This window comes from Argopecten irradians, chromosome 6, assembly GCF_041381155.1.
Source record: "Argopecten irradians isolate NY chromosome 6, Ai_NY, whole genome shotgun sequence".
NCBI classification, from domain to species: domain Eukaryota; kingdom Metazoa; phylum Mollusca; class Bivalvia; order Pectinida; family Pectinidae; genus Argopecten; species Argopecten irradians.
In genome coordinates this window covers 45,501,784-45,523,636 of record NC_091139.1, presented here as the reverse complement: position 1 = coordinate 45,523,636, position 21,853 = coordinate 45,501,784, and the positions used below count along the sequence as shown (strand labels likewise).

At 37.3% G+C, this 21,853-nt stretch overlaps 4 protein-coding genes across 4 annotated transcripts in view; 1 reads left to right on the top strand and 3 right to left on the bottom strand.

Moving 5' to 3' along the window:
• Positions 1 to 5,916, top strand: part of LOC138326050 (ceramide glucosyltransferase-like) — a 58,482-nt gene extending 52,566 nt beyond the window's left edge. The window contains exons 6-9 of the mRNA XM_069272164.1: positions 2,184 to 2,362; positions 2,626 to 2,712; positions 3,160 to 3,349; positions 3,912 to 5,916. Of these exons, the coding sequence (XP_069128265.1) occupies positions 2,184 to 2,362; positions 2,626 to 2,712; positions 3,160 to 3,349; positions 3,912 to 4,091 (636 nt within the window). The 3' untranslated portion in view covers positions 4,092 to 5,916. The remainder of the gene's footprint in view (positions 1 to 2,183; positions 2,363 to 2,625; positions 2,713 to 3,159; positions 3,350 to 3,911) is intronic.
• LOC138326558 (zonadhesin-like) lies at positions 5,633 to 6,154 on the bottom strand. Its single transcript, XM_069272655.1, has one exon. The coding sequence runs from the start codon at positions 6,152 to 6,154 to the stop codon at positions 5,633 to 5,635; it is 522 nt and encodes a 173-aa protein (XP_069128756.1).
• A 419-nt stretch (positions 6,155 to 6,573) lies between these two features.
• LOC138326557 (DNA-directed RNA polymerase II subunit RPB1-like) lies at positions 6,574 to 7,551 on the bottom strand. The gene has a single exon (XM_069272654.1). It carries the CDS (start codon positions 7,549 to 7,551, stop codon positions 6,574 to 6,576), a length of 978 nt encoding a protein of 325 aa, XP_069128755.1.
• A 5,874-nt stretch (positions 7,552 to 13,425) lies between these two features.
• Positions 13,426 to 19,304, bottom strand: LOC138326047 ((3R)-3-[(carboxymethyl)amino]fatty acid oxygenase/decarboxylase-like). Its single transcript, XM_069272161.1, has 4 exons — positions 18,814 to 19,304; positions 16,057 to 16,196; positions 14,955 to 15,110; positions 13,426 to 14,558 (listed from the first exon to the last, which is right to left on the bottom strand). Exons 1-4 carry the CDS (start codon positions 19,166 to 19,168, stop codon positions 14,412 to 14,414), a joined length of 798 nt encoding a protein of 265 aa, XP_069128262.1. The 5' UTR covers positions 19,169 to 19,304; the 3' UTR covers positions 13,426 to 14,411.
• Positions 19,305 to 21,853: the final 2,549 nt, after the last annotated feature.

Below are 21,853 nucleotides of genomic sequence, written 5' to 3'. Positions count from 1 at the left end.
TGTCTCACAAAATTTAATGGATTAACAACAGTATGCAGTTGAAATCTAGACAGTTCAGCCACATTTGTTCCGTGAAACAAAACTCTTTTAGTGTACTCAAATGTTCACACTATCTCAAATCCTTTTGGTGTACTCAAATGTTCACGCTTTCTCAAACTCTTTTGGTGTACCCAAATATTCATGCTTTCTCAGATTTTGACGGATGGTAGAACATATCAGTAACCCAGTTATATAAACAGTCCAACCTGCCATATTTAACCCTAATCCCAGGGAAGCAGTATTTTCACACATCCGAAGTCAATATTTATAAAACAACACATGACCCGCCCCACTTAACACACTGACCAATCAGAAGAGATGTAACATACACCTAAAAATAACAATGTGCGCTCTACCTCGTCATCAATGGTCAATCAGGGGTCCATTGAGAAGACACTTCCGGTACCAGTATCAGTGCATGCCCTTAGGTATCGCCCTTAGGTAACCAGTACGATTGAGTAATGATTATGTTGCAATATCGAAAATCATATTGCAATTTATAAATAATGTAATTGTAGCTGGAAAATACTGCAATACATTGACTTTTGAAATAAAGTTTATGACTTTAAACAATAGATTTTAGTCTGTTGATGACTGTAAACAATAGGTTATCAATTTTAGTAAAGAATTGGTCCAACGTTTTGTATTATTGTTGAGCAGCATATGTTACCGTGATGTTATCGTACCAGACTACAAACAACAGTCGTACAGCTGTGGTACATTGATCTTGGACATGACAATGCAGGAAGCTTTGGGGGAAATATTCAGATCATGTCTTTGTTACACAACTTGTAAGAGTGCAGAATGTCTGTACAGTGGCCTTGTAGGTGTAGCACCTTCGCAAGCTTAACTGCACCATACTACAGTTTGGTTAGGGGGGTGGGTTAGGGGTGCAAATTACAATAAATAAGGTAATCATGGCATCATAGTTTTAATTAAAATCTCCGTCCTAATCTTATTTTAAATCAAATCTTACAGGGTCAGAATCATCAAATATCTAATTTAAATGTGTCCTGATAGAAATCATATTTTGAAATGTTCAGATTTAGATTTTGTATTTAAATTATTAATTAATTTTGTTTTAATGTTGTTGATATGGTTGTTGCGATATTTATTTGTATGTACATACAGCCTGTGTTGTAAATAAGCTTTCCCTAAGAGACTGGAGAGAGCTGGTTTATAATGATGTACAGCGTCCCTCGTGTAAATGATCTGTGTAATTCTGTCACTTTCTGTAGACGCGACACATAAAATCAATTTGGTAATTAGTATTCATTGGTCATTGGTCATCTGTTTGGTCAGCGGGAGGGTCAGTTTGTCCACTAACTAATCTGATATTGATCCCACATCAAATGCTTGATAAATGAACCAATTTTCTTTTCGTTTCCTGACATGTAATTCAGAATTGATTTCTTTAATTCTTGCGATCCTTGTTGATTGGTGTACTACCAAACATCCTAAAAGTAGGCCCCTGTCTTAGTGGTCATAATATACATGTATAGGAGTATTTAAAGTCACATAGGTGCTCTTTATGTTGAAGGTTGTAACAAATAAGTGGTATGTTTCTGATTATGTAGAAACTTTCATTTTGTAGGTTGTATGAAATCAGAAATATAAACATTGAATATGACTTTATAAAACTCTTTAATTAAATTTTATTTGTTTTCATACTAAATCTAACTCTCTGATTGGCAGATTCTTCATATACTATGAAGAAAAAATCCGAGAATGGCGCGAAAATTTGACATATTCATGACGTCACAATAGAGAAAAATTCTATAATAATAAATATTTCTACACACAAAATGATTTGAAAGGTCCTCCTCAAGACCTCCCCATGAAAGAACCGAAGGACAATATGTTACACAGTATGGTTGTTGACAATTGTAAATTCATCCGGATTATGTTTGAAAATTTAATAACACCAAAAATAAATTTTTAGTTATTTTCATTTTAAAATGCATAAATAGCCATGATTACACCATGCTTTAAGTGAATCACCCCTAAAGGCACATTTAGACTCCTAAATCAACAACTAGAACAGTCTATTATAAAGATTTAGGGGATATGAGTAACTCCGATTATGTTGCCTTGTTTTGACTCAAGAGGCACTTCATTAACAATGTAATTTTGAAATGCTATAGATATTCTTTGGAACACAACATGCGAAGATGTACCTGGTGGCGAACCTTCTGGGGATCAACTGTGCCACGGGAATGTCATCGTTAATGAGGAAGGAAGTGATAGAGGAGGCTGGAGGACTAACTCACTACTCACAGTATCTAGCCGAGGACTTCTTCCTCGCCGAGACATTCCTCAAAAAGTAAATACAAGCCATTCCTTATGTAACATCTTCACAAATCTGTAGCCAAGACTTTCCTCGTTGTATTTATAGTGGATCTATTTCATAGCTGTTTCTGTCATTTCAGAAAGAAACAGTTTGATCAGAAACAAAGATTAATCATAGAACATTCACTGTTAATAAAGAAATCACATATAGAAAATATTAGGGCCAAACAAATGACAGATTACATGTTGTACATATATAAAATGATGTTAACAGCATTTCCAAATTCTTTTCTTCAGAGGATGGAAAATTCGAATATCACATCAAACAGCGAGGCAGAATTCAGGAACATATTCAATGCCATATTTATATACACGATTGACGAGGTAGGTTATTGCACCATTGTACTTTAACGTCCTATAACAGCGCTAGCGGATGCCAGGTTTAGGGGTAGGAAGCCTCCCAAGCCATCAAGTTTCATAACTTTGAATCTGTGACTACTTTCTGGATTATCTCGCAGCTATTCGAGTTATATATACAGCAGTTTTATACAGTAATTTGAAGCAAACACTAATGTTCTTGTTCAAGCCTTGTCTAGAAATGTTCTTGTTCAAACCTTGTCTAGAAATGTTCAATGTCATAATTCTATGGATACAGTACACACATGGCTATCCTGCATTTGCATGTTATATACAGTTATCTGCCCTTTGGATAGGTTTTGATTGTTTTCTATGTCGCATGCGGAGAAGGCAACATAAATGTCACAATACCATACACAGGGATCATTTTGTAATATGTTGTGTGTTAAAGTGAAGTATGATTTTGTGTTGTAGGTGGGCCAAACTAAGAACAGCCATGGTACCCTCACTGATATTCTGGGAGCCGGTCTCTCAGTGTCTGGTGCTGGGCGTCATCAACGCTTTATCCATGTCCTACCTGTTTAATTGGACTGCCTCCGTCATCTTCTTAGTTCACTGTTTATTATGGTTTCTCCTCGACTACATCCTCATCAAGGTTTTAGAGGTACGTGTTTCAATTTAGGTGAATCAAAAGAACTCAAATACTCTACTAGTAGGTTTTAATTGTCAATACTTTACATGGCAATATGGTCACTATCTAGCTGTGTGCTAGAGGGAATTTCAATTTACCGCATGTTAGTAGATCAGCTGACCAGTAAGTATGGAGTCGCGTTTTGAACCTCGACTGGTTGCACACTTCTGTTTTGCTATGTTAAAGTTACTTGTTTGTTTGATAATACTTGTTCAATTCTTGTGTAAAAATGTTCTTGTTCAATTCTTGTGTAGCAATGTTCTTGTTCAATTTTTGTGTATAAATGCTCTTGTTCAAGCCTTATATAGAAATGTTCTTGTTCAAGCCTTGTATGGAAATGTTCTCGTTCAAACCTTGTCTAGAAATGTTCTTCTTCAAGTCATGTCTAGAAATGTTCTGATTCAAGCTTTGTCCAGAAATGTTCTTGTTCAAGTCTTGTCCAGAAATGTTCTTGTTCAAGTCTTGTCCAGAAACGTTCTTGTTCAAGCCATGTTCTTGTTTCAGTAATTATCATACATTTTGTTATTGATTTCAGAGAGGGCCACTTCCTTTCTCCAAATTTGAATTCCTGGTTGGTTGGATAATAAACGAGTTGACCTATTTATGTGTGATTATTCGGTCGCACTGGGACTCGACTATCGTCTGGAGGACAAAACGTTTCCGACTACGCTGGGGTGGTGTCGTGGAGGAACTCCATACAAAGCAGACAGTGTAGCGTTGAGAACATATTTGGTACAGAACAGTATTTGGGATTTACTTCATACAAAACCAGGTTTCTATATGATTGAGACGAGATTCTACTTGAAAGGTGACTATGTAGCCATGGAAACAGAGGTCATCAGCACAGTGTCATTAGAGATTTGTAAGTCGCCAAGACATATCACAAACATCTAAAGTACAAGTCTACGGCTAACATTAAAACGAGCAATGCTTTCTCTATCACCAAGTCTACGGCCAGTCAATACATGAGCAATATTGTGTGTATCGTCAAGGACACCATCAGCAGTGTCTGGACTATCTCAAGATCTGGACAACATCGCAGACACATCTCGAGATCTGGACAACATCGCAGACACATCTCGAGATCTGGACAACATCGCAGACACATCTCGAGATCTGGACAACATCGCAGACACATCTCGAGATCTGGACAACATCGCAGACACATCTTGAGATCTGGACAACATCGCAGACACATCTCGAGATCTGGACAACATCGCAGACACATCTTGAGATCTGGACAACATCGCAGACACATCTCGAGATCTGGACAACATCGCAGACACATCTCGAGATAATGGCATTGTTGTTAGTATCATGATGTGGTCCACAGTTGTGACATCACCATCACTACAACGTCAATAGTTATGGAGCCGTTGAATTTGTAGCTGTAGAAAGGAAAAACTTGGTATATTTCTTGTTAGCCGACAAAGCAGCTTTTAAAAAGAACTTGAATACAGCTAGCTGAAGCTATAAGATGATATTAGTTTGTAGGAACCATTTATAAATTTATCAATGCAATCATAACATGTACAGCCAGACAGTTCCTCTGGCTGAGCAACATTCTCTGGCAGTCAGAGACATCATCACATCAGTAGCCATAACAAATCAACAACTTTTCAAATTGATCTGGTTGTCTTTATTTATTTAAATCTCAATAACACCAACTGTCGGATTTGTTCTGTGTATCATCATTCATCTCTATCTTGACCAGTTCACACCATTCCTATCTTTTTTCTCATAGATGTTGGTATATGTGAGGGCTTGGAAGTGGTATGGCTTTACCTACATTCTGTCAGTTTATTTTAGCCCTGCTTGATTTGACTAAATCAGGCGTCTGCTGGTGATTCAGTGTACACTAGATCAAGCGGTTACGACGCAGCAGTTGGTAGCGTGGTAACAATATACTGATATAATGACATTAAGCTAGGATATTTTGATGAAGCTCATCAAAAATGAAATCTTAATCAATAGCTTTGTCTCAATTTTAAATATTTGGCAACTAGTGCAAGGGTTCAAAACAACAGCTGTCTGATATTAAATCATCTAAAATTACTTAAAAAATTGATGTCATCCATAGATATTGAGACTTGTTTATGCCTTTTTGGGTGATTGTCTGTACCATATATTCACTGTAATTTGGTTCAATACCAGCAGGCGTCATTCCATAAAGAATCGAGTAGGGCCTTCGTTAGTTTTTAATTGGTGATGATTGAGCTTGTTTGGTCTGTGCAATATGTGACTTTTGCTTTGGATTTAATTGAGAATGGAGCTCGTCTGTAGTGTGGACTTGTTAGTCTGCAGTGTGGACTTGTTAGTCTGTAGTATGGACTTGTTAGTCTGTAGTGTGGACTTGTTAGTCTGCAGTGTGGACTTGTTAGTCTGTAGCGTGAACTTGTTAGTCTGTAGCGTGGACTTGTCAGTCTGTAGTATGGACTTGTTAGTCTGCAGCATGGACTTGTTAGTCTGTAGCATGGACTTGTCAGTCTGTAGTATGGACTTGTTAGTCTGCAGCGTGGACTTGTTAGTCTGTAGTATGGACTTGTTAGTCTGCAGCGTGGACTTATTAGTCTGTAGTCTGCGTTGCGTGGACTTGTTAGTCTGTAGTATGGACTTGTTAGTCTGTAGTGTGGACTTGTTAGTCTGTAGCGTGGACTTGTTAGTCTGCAGTGTGGACTTGTTAGTCTGCAGTGTGGACTTGTTAGTCTGTAGTATGGACTTGTTAGTCTGTAGTGTGGACTTGTTAGTCTGTAGCGTGGACTTGTTAGTCTGTAGCATGGACTTGTCAGTTGTAGTGTGGACTTGTTAGTCTGCAGCGTGGACTTGTTAGTCTGTAGTATGGACTTGTTAGTCTGTAGTATGGACTTGTTAGTCTGCAGCGTGGACTTGTTAGTCTGTAGTATGGACTTGTTAGTCTGCAGCGTGGACTTGTTAGTCTGTAGTATGGACTTGTTAGTCTGTAGTGTGGACTTGTTAGTCTGTAGCGTGGACTTGTTAGTCTGCAGTGTGGACTTGTTAGTCTGCAGTGTGGACTTGTTAGTCTGTAGTATGGACTTGTTAGTCTGTAGTGTGGACTTGTTAGTCTGTAGCGTGGACTTGTCAGTCTGTAGCGTGGACTTGTCAGTCTGTAGTGGATGTAGTCTGTAGTATGGACTTGTTAGTCTGAGTGTGGACTTGTTAGTCTGTAGGTGGACTTGTTAGTCTGTGGACTTGTTAGTCTGTAGTATGGACTTGTTAGTCTGTAGTATGGACTTGTTAGTCTGCAGCGTGGACTTGTTAGTCTGTAGTATGGACTTGTTAGTCTGCAGTGTGGACTTGTTAGTCTGTAGTGTGGACTTGTTAGTTAGTCTGTAGTTGCGTGGACTTGTTAGTCTGTAGTTGGACTTGTTAGTCTGCAGTGGACTTGTTAGTCTGTAGTGTGGACTTGTTAGTCTGTAGCGTGGACTTGTTAGTCTGTAGTATGGACTTGTTAGTCTGTAGTATGGACTTGTTAGTCTGCAGCGTGGATTGTTAGTCTGTAGTATGGACTTGTTAGTCTGTAGTATGGACTTGTTAGTCTGTAGTGTGGACTTGTTAGTCTGCAGTGGACTTGTTAGTCTGCAGTGTGGACTTGTTAGTCTGTAGTATGGACTTGTTAGTCTGTAGTATGGACTTGTTAGTCTGTAGTATGGACTTGTTAGTCTGTAGTGTGGACTTGTTAGTCTGCAGCGTGGACTTGTTAGTCTGTAGTATGGACTTGTTAGTCTGTAGCGTGGACTTGTTAGTCTGTAGTGTGGACTTGTTAGTCTGTAGTATGGACTTGTTAGTCTGCAGTGTGGACTTGTTAGTCTGTAGTATGGACTTGTTAGTCTGTAGTGTGGACTTGTTAGTCTGTAGTATGGACTTGTTAGTCTGTAGTATGGACTTGTTAGTCTGTAGCGTGGACTTGTCAGTCTGTAGCGTGGACTTGTTAGTCTGTAGTATGGACTTGTTAGTCTGCAGCGTGGACTTGTTATCTGTAGCGTGGACTTGTAGTCTGTAGTTGGACTTGTTAGTCTGTAGTTGGACTTGTTAGTCTGAGGTGGACTTGTTAGTCTGTGTGGACTTGTTAGTCTGCAGCGTGGACTTGTTAGTCTGTAGTGTGGACTTGTTAGTCTGCGTTGACTGTAGTCTGTGGTGGACTTGTTAGTCTGCATGTGGACTTGTTAGTCTGTAGTATGGACTTGTTAGTCTGAGTGTGGACTTGTTAGTCTGCAGGTGGACTTGTCAGTCTGTAGCGTGGACTTGTCAGTCTGTAGTATGGACTTGTTAGTCTGTAGTATGGACTTGTTAGTCTGCAGCGTGGACTTGTTAGTCTGCAGCGTGGACTTGTTAGTCTGTAGTATGGACTTGTTAGTCTGCAGCGTGGACTTGTTAGTCTGTAGTATGGACTTGTTAGTCTGTAGTGTGGACTTGTTAGTCTGCAGTGTGGACTTGTTAGTCTGCAGTGTGGACTTGTTAGTCTGTAGCCTGGACTTGTTAGTTTGCAGTGTGGACTTGTTAGTCTATAGTATGGACTTGTTAGTCTGCAGCGTGGACTTGTTAGTCTGTAGTATGGACTTGTTAGTCTGTAGTGTGGACTTGTTAGTCTGCAGCGTGGACTTGTCAGTCTGTAGCGTGGACTTGTCAGTCTGTAGTATGGACTTGTTAGTCTGTAGTATGGACTTGTTAGTCTGCAGTGTGGACTTGTTAGTCTGTAGTCTGAGGTGGACTTGTTAGTCTGTAGTGGACTTGTAGTCTGGTTGGACTTGTTAGTCTGTAGTATGGACTTGTTAGTCTGTAGCGTGGACTTGTTAGTCTGTAGTATGGACTTGTTAGTCTGTAGTGTGGACTTGTTAGTCTGCAGCTGTAGTGACTTGTTAGTCTGTAGTTGGACTTGTTAGTCTGTAGTGTGGACTTGTTAGTCTGTAGTATGGACTTGTTAGTCTGCAGTGGGACTTGTTAGTCTGTAGCTGGACTTGTTAGTCTGTAGTTGGACTTGTTAGTCTGTAGTATGGACTTGTTAGTTGCAGTGGCTGTAGCGTGGACTTGTCGTCTGATTGGATTTAGTCCTGTATGTGGACTTGTATCTGCAGGTGGACTTGTAGTTGTATTGACTTGTTAGTCTGTAGATGGACTTTTAGTGAGTGTGTTTGGTTGTTAGTCTGCAGCGTGGACTTGTAGTCGGTGTTGTCGTCGTAGTGGACTTGTTAGTCTGTATAGTATGGACTTGTTAGTCTGTAGTGTGGACTTGTAGACTTGTGTAGGACTTGTTAGTTTGCAGTGTGGACTTGTTAGTCTATAGTATGGACTTGTTAGTCTGCAGCGTGGACTTGTTTGAGTGTGAAGCGTTTTTAAGTAATTGTTACATGTTTTAAAGGTGCTGAAATGTGCATGGCAGAAAGATATTAAGTGATATTAAACCTATTTTTAAGAATTTGTTCCAAAGGTGCAATGTTAATGTTGTGTTCCGTAGTATCTTGCCAGGTTTTGTATACAGTCTTGTCTTGCCATTGTTGATCTTTACTCACATATTGTCAAACATGTTTGAGATCAGTTTAACTGATTCTGTCGTAAAAAAAAACCAGGGTGTTACAACTTTCTTCCAGTTTATATAAATAAATGCATACTACATGTCATTTAAAGAAATGTACACTTATTCAATGAAATGGATTCATACTTTAAAAATGTATGAGAGAAAAGTGGTTTTGTTATATGCGTGTTGGTTTGGTTTTTTTCTCCATTTTTGCACCCATTTTAATGAAAACCATGAAATAATTTTACAGAAACAGATTAAAAATAATATTACTCTGTACTTTTTTCAGTTAGATATTTTAAAAAATTGGTTGTTTACATTTAAGTTGTAAAGTTTGAATTTTTCCTGTGAGATTATCTCCCCTGACTTTTTTAACATTTTAGAGTGGTTAATGATTTCCTGAACTCTTTCCAGGTAGATGGAACTTATATAGGAATATTACTATTAGTGGCCAAAAGAACTTTCTTGTGAGATTATCTCCCCCTTACTTTTGAACATTTTAGTGTGATTAATAAATACCTGAACTCTTTCCAGGTAGATGGAACTTGTATAGGAATATGACTATCAGTGGCCAAAAGATTATGTTGTATCAGTCATTTCAGCATTACAACACATGACAATTCTAGCATCCAAAGGTTTGATGAATCTCGTATTTATTTTCTGTCGAGCACCCCATGTAACAAGAGTATATAGATACCGATAATTATATAGCATGTCTAGTGTTAGATCATTTGTATGTAACTGGTGTCTATTATCTGTCCTTCTAGTATTGTAATTTTAATTAAACATTTTAACGACCTAGATGATACTCACTGTCTCCGACCTCCTTCAAAATAGATTCTGTAACAATCAGTTTTTAAAACATATTTCAATTTTAATGATGAATCATCAGTTTTGTTTCATTTTTTCCTAATTTGATTTTTTTTTTAATTTGTATAGAAGACATTGATATTTATAAAATTGTCACTTTTCTCAAAACTACATTTGACAATCTGTTGTTGATATCTTGTGTGGTCTGGGTGCTGCATCTCATGAGTAACTTTATGTTGAGATTAACTTTTTTTTATGCATCATTGATTAGCATATTTACATTTTTATACTTTAGGTCATTCCCTTTTTGATTTTTGTTCATGTATAAGAAGTCTGGAGTCATATTTGTTTGTACTGTCACTGCATGACTTGTTACCACGGTATCGATGATTAGTGGCAGACAACATTTTTTGTACTATGTTGCATGTACTACTATTTATGTTCCCTCTCGGCTTTGGTAGTAACGTAGCGGCTCATTTAGCATTGTGATTGATGTGCCTTGGTACGTTTCATAACAATATGATTGGCAGGAAGTATTTCAACACTGATGCCTCACTTTACATTAATGTCCTGGGCGATATTCCTCACTCATTTCTATGTGTAGTCAATGACGTGTTGTTGCCCTGCCCAATCGCAGAATTACAAACTTCGAAATATTCTCGACAAAAAGTACCTAGGGTAAAATTTTGTCTTTGATTTTTTTTTTTTTTTTAATTTGGCACCCGTTTAGTAAAAAAAAAATTAGTTTGAATATTTTATGATATATTTTGTTTCGTCGTGTTTAATATTTATTGTACGTTTTACCCTGGTTAATACTCTGTTTTAGATTTCATTAAAAACATGTTTAAAATTATCTAATATGATGATTAAGCAAATGAGACATACAATGACGAATGCATCTGAATCCCCCTGATGTTTTAACAAATGAGATGTACTAGGACAGTGACATCTGAATCCCCCAGATGTTTGATGATATAACTTTGTGGAGTGTATTACCGTAGATGTTCTACCTGTAGCCCCTCTGTCCGTTAAATATACTTGTTGAACTCTTGCCCCCTGTCTGTCAGTTAGATATACTTGTTGAACTCTCCACGCAATCATTTGGGTATTACTGTGGTCCTGTATTACCTGTACTTAGTACAGACTTTATGATGATTTTTACTTTTATCCCAAGGTTGATTTTACAATTGTATGTTATGAACTACTTGTGATGATTCCCATGTCAAATTAAGATACTCGCAACCTTAATTTATTAGTGTGCTAATCCGTTGTATGAGGTGCATGATTTGTATGAATTTTCAACTGATGCATTGTATGCATATTTTGTATGAAATCTCCATGTATGAGTTTTACAACAGAAATTCTATCAAGCTAAAAGTGTGTTGATCATTACATGTATTTGTCAGCTTGGTGATGTTGCTACTTTCAAATTGAGACAAACCTTGGAGATTTTGTTGTTCAAGCTTTAACTCCTCCACCCCTAAAAATGTTTGAACTCTTCTTACTCAAAGGATGGAACTGTTCATTATTAACCTGGGGTTGACAAGTTAACAAAATGAAGAGCTGGAGTCTGATTAGAAATAAGTATTAAAGTTTTTGCGTTTATACAGTAGTTAATTGGAAAACTTTAATTAAAAAGATAACTTTTGTTTGATATGAAATTTTCAGCGCTTTTGACTGTCAATGTAAATGTATAGGCCTGGAAAAAATACAAGTACAACTTGATTATGCTTGTTTAGTGCAATCAACTGAATGATTCTGGCAATTTTCAGTAGAGTTTTGTTTTAAAAAGGGGCCCAATGGTTTGTGAGTCAATAACACAGTTGATACCACATGTGTGGATGTGGACATCCTCGGTAACCAGGTGTTGGCATGTCCATGGTAACCATGTGTTGGCGTGGATGGGGACGTCCTTGGTATCCATGTGTTGGCGTGGATGGGGACGTCCTTAGTATCCATGTGTTGGCGTGGATGGGGACGTCCTTAGTAACCATGTGTTGGCGTGGATGGGGACGTCCTTGGTAACCATGTGTTGGTGTGGTTGTGGACGTCCTTGGTAACCATGTGTTGGTGTGGATGTGGACATCCTCGGTAACCAGGTGTTGGCGTGGATGTGGATGTCCTTGGTAACCATGTGTTGGCGTGGATGTGGACGTCCTCGGTAACCATGTGTTGGACATCCTCGGTAACCATGTGTTGGCGTGGATGTGGATGTCCTTGGTAACCATGTGTTGGCGTGGATGGGGATGTCCTTGGTAACCATATGTTGGTGTGGATGTGGACGTCCTTGGTAACCATGTGTTGGCGTGGATGTGGACGTCCTCAGTAACCATGTGTTGGTGTGGATGTGGACGTCCTCAGTAACCATGTGTTGGTGTGGATGAGGACATCCTCGGTAACCATGTGTTGGTGTGGATGTGGACGTCCTCAGTAACCATGTGTTGGTGTGGATGTGGACATCCTCGGTAACCATGTGTTGGTGTGGATGTGGACATCCTCGGTAACCATGTGTTGGCGTGGATGTGGACATCCTCGGTAACCATGTGTTGGTGTGGATGTGGACATCCTCGGTAACCATGTGTTGGCGTGGACGACGTCCTCGGTAATTATGGTGTAGATGTTGACATCCTCAGTAAGTCGCTGCTGCGTCAGTGCTGTGTCACTGCTGCGTCAGTGCTGTGTCACTGCTGCGTCAGTGCTGTGTCGCTGCTGCGTCAGTGCTGTGTCAGTACTAATTGTCCGTAGACTATCTACCATACAATGTACATGTGTTATCCACAACTTATAGTGTCTTTGGTTTGTACAAGTAAAACTATGGACTGAGAAATTGTGTTTTTGTTGTTGATTTTCTGCAAGTATTACAAACAGCTAACTTTGTTATAAAACAATGACTCAACGTTTTACAATACAGGTGCAATAGTTCTTTAATTCTTCTGAAGTAATGTGTGTCTTTAATACTCTGTGTAAGTAATGTTCCAGTTTTTGGATACATGTACTACTGAGAAAACAGTAAAACAAGTTTACAATCAATGCACTTACAACAAATTCATTGTTTTGACTTTATAATTTCATTCCCTGTCCTATGAAATATCTACAATATGTGTATAATGAAACATGTATATATATAAGAAAGGGATTTTATTAGTCCCCAGAGGTTCGTTCTTTACTGTATTTAAACAATAAGATTTATGGCGATTTGTCTCAACAAGAAGCCGCCAAGCGTGGCGTTATCCCTCTCGCCCTGCAGTTGGTATAAAAACCCATATACATCAAGGTCAAAGTAACAATTATTCAAGTATAACTTTAAAATTATGTGAGTATTGTAAAACTGAAAAAAATAACAGCAGGTAACAAAAAGAAACAGTAATCTGATATATACAGAAAGTTTCATGGAGCTGTGTTAAACCGTTTTGGAGTTATAGCCCAGAAACAAAAAGAAACAGTAGTTTAGTATTTTTGACCAAGTTTCCATGGTAACAGAAAAACTTCAAAAAAAGGAAGATCCGCATAACAAAAGGCACAATTAGGACACTTGTCCTACAGAAAGTTTTGAGGAGCTGCATTGAAAGCTTTTTGAGTTATAGCCTGGAAAAGAATCTCGGAAGGACGGAGCCAAAAAACAATATCCACCGCAAACGCGTTTTGCGAGGGATAAAAAAGAAGTGTGTGGTAATGATTTGTCATGTAAGCAAAACAGACTTGTCAGCTATTTAACAAACATTTTAAATTTTATTAATATTAATCAATCTATACCATTTAAACATTATTTCTAATTGAAAAGATCTTTTTCACTCGCTTATATATTTCTCAACTCCGATGAGAATATGGCCGTTTTTGCTCTAACAACTTTAAAACAAATAATAACAAATATTTCTTGCACTACACTGTCCAACTCCTTAGTAGTCAACTTACCATTACTTGGTAGGAAATGCACATGACAAACGTTACTAAGAGAACATCCTAACGGCTGATCATGTGGGGTCCAATTAGTCCTTGGTTCATGTGCATCCACTATCGCCTTTTCAATTAGGTCCACATATTGTGTAAGCTACTTCTGATGTAACCTCGATTCATCGATTGGATCAACATAACTGATTCTTACAGAATGTGTCATATCTTTTAAACATTAAATTTCAAGCATCTAGTACTCGTTACTGTGACATTGTTTTCATTAGGACAAACAAATAGGTCCAGAAGTCGCTCTATAAAGTTGTTATAGAGGTTGTTAACTTTCTAAAATTACTTTAAATAATTTCAAACCAATGTGGAACTGGTTTTACCTTTGGACCAATAACAAATCGCATAGAGAACTGAAGAGAAAGGATTTCAAATTGTTAGGACACGTATGTACATACTGGGAGGTGCTGAAGATTTAATCCTATTATATGGCAATCCAAGTTGTCATTAATTCACAGAGAAATTGTGATCCAAAATACATCTAAATGATGTGCAAGTATTTAAACACTGAGTACCACAGGAATGCCAATCAATGCATGTCAAAGCAATATACACAGGCGTATATAGAATTGTAAGACATACCAAGGGCAACAACTCTGTTAAAAACAATTTTTATGCATGTACCTCCACTTAAAAAATTACAACTACTAGTCACTGAAGGCATAAAAATACAAAACTGTAGAACACGAATGGACTTCAGTTATTAAAGATATTCCACACTAGATGACGTTGATGTCAGGACTTTGAGGGAAATGTAGTGCCTTTCACTGTAGTCCTGTGTAGAATTCGGAGTCCAACATCAGACACTGGGTACTGGGTTTCTGGTGTCGCCTCGTGACCAACAGCCAAATTATCAGATATTATGAAATCACCTTCTTCCCACTGAAAGTAGAAATGCAATCAGAGATGTGAAATATATATTTTGAACATGGCAAAACAATTCCTGTTGTACAGTTATATTTATAAGTGCTTTATGTCTGATATTTATTCTAAATACAGTGAAATATGATTATATTAATAGACTGTCTACTAGACAGCATTCAAAGTTTGGAGCTCTTGGAGAAAAAATAATGCAACCTACTGGTGCATCCAATATCTAACAAGTACTAAGCCGTAAGGGGCCCCGATAACACGTTTTAACTTTGGGTGGGCATTGTAGAATTTCAATGGATATGATTTCACAAAAATGATATTTAATATTACTACTTTTAGGACATGTTATTTACAATGTTAATCAAAGTATTGTGGCCAAATATTTAACACACATATTTGTCTCACCTTATGTGAATAAATAAGCCGGCGATCATCCTTTACAATTTCCTTATGTATATCCTTTAGAATTCCTATTGTTTCCATGTCGGATGTGTATTGTTCTTTTTCTGTACCTTTATCCACAATGAACCCTTCAGTCATACCGAGATGGAAACATAATGTCTGTAACAAAACACAATATAACCTCAAACAAAATATCCTAGAATTATTAAAAGAGCAATAGGCAAACACAACCAGGAGAGTTGACTTTGACAATGTTAATATGTTGGTCGACCAGATCCACCCCCATCTTTGATACTCCAGAGATCACTTTCACTGTCATTATATCCACCCCTAGAATATTTCATAACAAAATTGAAGTCAGTTCAGGAGAAAAGAACTGACCAATCATTGGCCTGCAGAGACTTTCTTTCAAGAGCGAAACGCCCAATATCAAAACCACACAGTCAACCACAAGGTACTGTTATTTGATCTCTGATGTACAAACTGTTGTCACACACAGAACCTTCAGTTTTGCTATGAAATATTCCAGAGGTGGATATAACAAAGATAGTAATCCCTGGAGTATCAAGGATGATTCACCCATAGAGTGGGTTTCTTAAAAAGGTTGTCTTTTTTTTTCTTTTTAATACTTTGAAAACTATTGAGTACTAAAGATTATTTAATGCTAAAGTAGCTAGATGTAGATAAATGAGAAAATTGCTGCAGTAAATACAGAATGAGTGGCTAGATCTGGTGCCACTAAGTGACAGAGGACAGTAGCCGAGTACATGTAGAGATGAGGTTTGGATGTGAGGAAATAGGGGGTGGTATGGACCAATCGGTGTGATGGGCTACAGTTTCTCCTCCTAACTTAAACTTCACCGTGGGAAGCTTTACAGAAGTAAAGAAAAAATCTTTTAACTTATGAGAGATGTTTTCTTGTTGTATTGTTTTTGGTTTTTTTTTCATCTATGGAGAATTTCATGCAAAGGAGTTTCCTTTTTAAAGTTATCAAATGTTGATAAAACCAGGTCCTGTTTGTTTGGTGAAGGACTGGAGTGCTGTTTGGTGGAGGGAGGGAGGCAGGGAGTTTGGAATGAATGAAAAGTATGATTTTGAACCTCACTGGAGTTTTGGTAATAGGATGGGAGTAAATTAGAGGCTTAGCCATTGTTTCTCTTCTGTCGCTGACCATCCACAATCTCTCCCAGCGAGCTCGTTTCTCTGGCGACAAACTGTCAATCAAGTCGGACAGCGACACAAAAGCTACCAACAGAAAAATTCATTAATCAATGTAAAGGTATTGGCTCAAGTTGTAGTTGGTTTTGGACAGTTTTGTCTTAATTCTATTACATTTAATTCAACCTTATCAGTTGGTAAATTATTATCTTTACTAACAATATATAATAGATAAGATATCCCTGTCCTTTTCACACAAGTCTCATTATTTTTAAGCATTGGTTGGTATATCTCTTTTATATGCATTGGTGTGTAACATACATTTATTGTTCTCGTGTATCCAATGGTGCACAATAGCACAACATGATAGACTTGTTAGAACATCTAATGTATGTTACACATCATGAAGCCGATTCCTTAAAAGTCCTGTATAAGGAGTTCCTATATTAAACACTGTGTACATAAGTTTGGTGTTAAACCCCTAAGGTGGTAATTGCTGTCTAGCGGATCATTCCTAGCATAGCTCTCGACAGCTATGGCTATTGTGTAGTAGCGACATAATATCAAGATTAACGATTACTAGTCATGATCGAGTGCTCATGATATATATGTCTTGAGATACCTGGCTGGTGTAACAACCAGCAGGCGCGAGCTTTAGCTCGGTGGTGGATAGTCATACCACTGTAGTCGGTAGCCACTTTTGATCCGTACATGTGTCAGTGTCTTATACATAAGCTTTTGCGGCAGGCAGCCGTATTCATGGTATTGTGGTATCTAGTCTTATAGGTTGCACGTTACTCGTGACATCGTCTCACAACCACTAGTTAGGTAGCTGCGAACACTTGGGACACAGGCAGGTCGTGAATACGACTGGTAACAGTAGTGTTGGTGTTGGGATACGATCACAAACAGCAGGCTCCGAGCTTCAGTCCCGGTGACCCCTGACCTCAGTTTGTGTTGGTGTAGATTGTTGTGTTACTGCTGTCCAGCGGTCTATATCATGTGCGTACATTGTAGAGAGCCATCAAAACTCATCCTCGATACTCCAGGGCTTCCGATCACTTACGATCGCTACACCCCTGGACTATCTCATAGTGAAATTGAAGGCAGCTCAGCGGAAAACATTTGACCAATCACAGGCTAGCAAATATTTCATTTGAAGACTACAGAGAGAGCAACGCCTAACATCAAAGCCACAGAGTTAACCACAGTGTACCGTTATACGGCTCTTTTGATGTACATCAAATGACTAAGTTACCTGTTCTATTCTGTTGCCTCCAGTTTTACTATGAGATAGTCCAGGGGTGTAGAGATCGTAAGTGATCGGAACCCCTGGAATATCGAGGATGTCAAAACCAAAACGATATTTTATGACATTATTATTGGTAGAATCATTGGTAGGTGACGAAAACAAAGGTTGTGTACACTGAAGCATTCTGTGGCTAATGTTGACGTTGCAGTGAAAGTATGCTTTCAGTGAAGTATCTCAATATATGGTAAACGAAAGTGTAATAATTGTTTTTATTCATCTTTGATAATATCAGGTATTAGGTGGAAATTTGGGTTTTCCCTAGATAGGGGCATATAATGAGAGATTTAGGTGAATTGAACGCATACATTGAATTTGGCTGTGAATTGAGCTTCTCTCATAGACTGGCTACCAGTCTCTAAAATATTGAGAAAAAAAATTACTGAAATTTGGCTCAAAAATTTTTGTCTACTACGTGTCTGATTAAGTTTCAAACTAGGGGGAGATAATCTAATGAAGAGGAACTCTTCTGAGAAAGTCTTATCAACAACTTAGGGTCTGATGGCCAGTCTATTCCCCCCTACAAGCTATCATTTGGTTGTCCCCTCATAAGGCTGTAGCCCCTCCCCATCCGGCTTTGACAATTGTACATGTACTTTATTTACCGTACAATAACTTGTTGCCACCTACGGGTATGTTATTTGTATATTAGTATAATCAACTTTGTAATAAAGTGTCGTAAAATATCGTTTTGGTTTCAAAGGTCATTTAATCAGCACACCTGTACAACGTCAAACTCGGCTTGATATCGGTGTGGAATGTTAATTGTCTCAAAAGCCAGACACTTGCCAATACGGCTGATATGGGCCATGTGTAAGGATGACAAAACAGTTACTCTAGTAAAGCAGTTGCCAAACGAGTAAAATGACAAAACATGTTGGCAAGTGCTTTTTACTAAAGCAGTTGCCATGGCATTCACCACAAATATGTGTACAACTACTGTTTAGTAAAGCAGTTGCCATGTCGGCTGATATGGGCCATCGTACTTTCGTAATATTCTGGTTTTCAGTCAACTTTGTTGAGAGCGCACGATACTAAAACAGATATGCAGATATTTTTATTAGTAAAACTATTAATTTGCTAGTTTATAAACTACAAGGATGAATTGTAACTTTGTAAGGACCAGTAACTTTTATGGCCAGCCGGTCCTTAGGAGCAGCTGGAAAGAACACCGATTACGTACCTATTTAGTATTGACATTGACTAGGACTGTAGAGGACATGTACATTTGTATGTTTATATGCCTGTACTCGCCAAGAGCCCCAGTTCCTGGTGACTGTATACACTTTCATTATCAGTGACCGTGTAGTTTCATGTGTGGCACTGCACGAGGTTTTACAACAACACGAGACATTTCTGTTAAGCTAACAAGTCTTTAAGCTTTTTATATCGAACCTGTATTCCCCTGTTTGGGGATGGACACCATGTGATAGATGGAATACGAAAATGGCTGAGCCATGAAGCTGCCATCGATGTGCCATCCTGTACGTCCAACCCGCGTGCAGCCCTCGGACTCGTCATTAGAGACCCTGAAAACATCGGGATGTGGAGATTTCGGGTGTTTGTAGAACGTTGACTCCAAGTCGCCGAACCATTTACTGATTTCCACGTGCTTGTCACCGCTGATCACACCCTGGTTCTTAAAAATCAACAATTTGTGTTTATGTACATCCGCACGAATACTGTTGATAGCCTCCTGGCATGTTACTTCCACCAATTTAATAGTTGATACAACTTTGCCTATTTTCATTTTGACAATTGACTTTCTTACCTCCAAATCAAAAGAGTTCCGTTTTCCATTTTACCGTAATACACCTAAAAAGCGTACCATGCGGTAGTATTGATTTTCCCTGAAAACTTTTAAATGTATTGCCTAATTGGCATGAAGGATAGATGTAATGTACATGTATAATGTAACCTTTTCCTTCGTAATTTTATAAAATTAATAGATATTTAAAAAAAAATAGTTAACAGAGAAATGTTGACGTTAAAAAGTTGAAACTTATAATGGTTGTAATTAAACTAATTATGGGAGATCAACAAATTACCCATCCATGGTACTCCAGAGGTTATTATCACTATTGTTATTATCCATCCCTGGAATATGTCATAGCATAACTGAAGGTTCTATGTGTAACAAAAGATGCGACGGGTAATTTGGACCTTTAATGTAAAGTTGGTTGTTGCGCTCAGTAAGTTTCAAACATTTCAAAGAATCTCATGTCAAAATATATTCCGAAAATCAACATTTTGTCGAAATCCTTGCGTCACATCATTGAAAATATTACACAGGCGAAATCACTGTTATTAGGCAGATTATGTCATAAAAGGCAATTTTTATTTTTTATTTCATTGAAGTATTTGTCATTTGCTGCAAAACCGATGATAATATTTTCTTGAGTGGCAAGCAGGTAAAGAATGAGAATAGAATACAGGTACTTCAGAATTTTATAAAATTTTGTTAGTAAAGATGCTCCACAGCCGACAGAGCATAAACAATGCTTGTCATTTGAATAATAATTGGTGTATATATGTCTAATTCACAAATGATTTATAATAATTTATTTTGATTTTGGTGCATGCTCAATCAGTACTTCATTCCATGTAGGACATACTGCCATGGAATGTTTTTGGGATGCAATTTTCAAAAATTATTTTAAATATTGTTATCTTGAAGTAACAATAGAAGTTTAAACTTTTCAATGGTGGTAATGGTGTGAGAAAAATACTAAATTGTCTGCTCCTGTTTTTTGATAGAGGAAAATCCCATTAATGTCAGCAGTGGAGCATCTTTAAAGTTGGTTTACAAGAAATCACTTAATTTTGATATGAAATCACCCTTAAACCGTGATCACCTTCTCAACATGTTTTTTTTTATGACGTCATATCTGTACGTTCAACATGGTGCTAGCATTAAAGATGTAGGTTACCTAATATGTTATATAGAAAATACATGGTAAGTATCTTACAATATAATGTTTATTTTGGTGCGAGACTTAGGAAAGCCGAGATCACAAGGCGTTGCCAAGTCGTCTAGGCTTTCCGTGTCGAGTACCAACATAAAACTAGTATTGTAAGATACTAACCGTGTATTCTGTTTATCCTGCAACCATTATGATATTCAAAACGAAAGTAAATTGCCAGTTATTTATATGGTTTCACTCGAAACGAGACGCTTCTTTGATGTGGAGGAAAAGATTCATTCACTGAACTGAATGAGAGTGTACTCCTTTTTTCTTATGTGGGAAATATATAAGCGCATTTGCAAAACAGTACCTGTAATTATTTTCCGTGTGTAATATCACTGAAACAATATGAAAATACTGAAAAAACATTATTACCCATTAAATAATTACTTTACAATACATGCCTTTGCCATTCACCGGAAGGTTTAGGTTCTGGGTCAAGTTAGAAAAAGTTCTGTCATATGTGGAACAAATTATGGATTGTATTGATGGATAAAGCATTTCATATTGACGGGTAAAGCACAAGTTTATCCGGCAGTAGTTATCCATCAGTATGTGGGACAGTTGCAGGATAAATACCGATACATGTAAAAGCTATGACAAGCAATCCTTGATTGTACTAGTCTCATATAAAAAAAAAACAAGAAACACCTCACTGGCTGTTAGGCTCATTTAATATTGCTTCAAACTTTTTTTTAGAACAAATGAAGATATCAACATGGATTCTAAACAGTTTCAAAATACAAGTTATGTTACATTATTAAGTGTTGTAGTCATTCACATAAAAGTTATGTTACAATATTTCGTGCTGTAGTCTTTCACATACAAAATGGCAGAAATTATTCTTAAAATTGAGTCACATTTGACTACTTTACATACAAATCGAAAGTACATCAATACAAAAGCATTTCAAAGATATTTATTTGATGATTCACAATAAGAAGAATTAAAGTGGCATTTCATTTCAGATAAATTTAGTAAAGATAAGATTACCTAAATTCAGATTTAACACTTTAGCAAGAATAAATTGTTTGTGCAAATGATGGAAGTGTGTAGGTATCATTTTAATATTTAGGGAATAAATTATTACAGAAATGAACTTTCTTTCAATTCAATATATTACTGATAGTTTACATAGCAGGGTATCAACTGATATTCATATATAGTTTTTAAGTTACAGCCACAACAATGAACAAATTACTTTTATTACAAATTATTGGGCCAAATCTGCTACACAATGTGAATTACATTCAATCTGACCGTAAGAAGAAATTTCTTTCAGTTTTTCTTTCACTGTTTGAAATATAGGAGTGAATCTTAATTCCAAATAATGATAATTGAATTATAAAATTAACCATATATTTTATAATTGAAATGTATTACAGATAAAAAATTCACATCTCATTCAAATTGAACTTATATAGGAAAGTCTTACTAACAGTTTTATATATTAAATTCTACCACCTAGG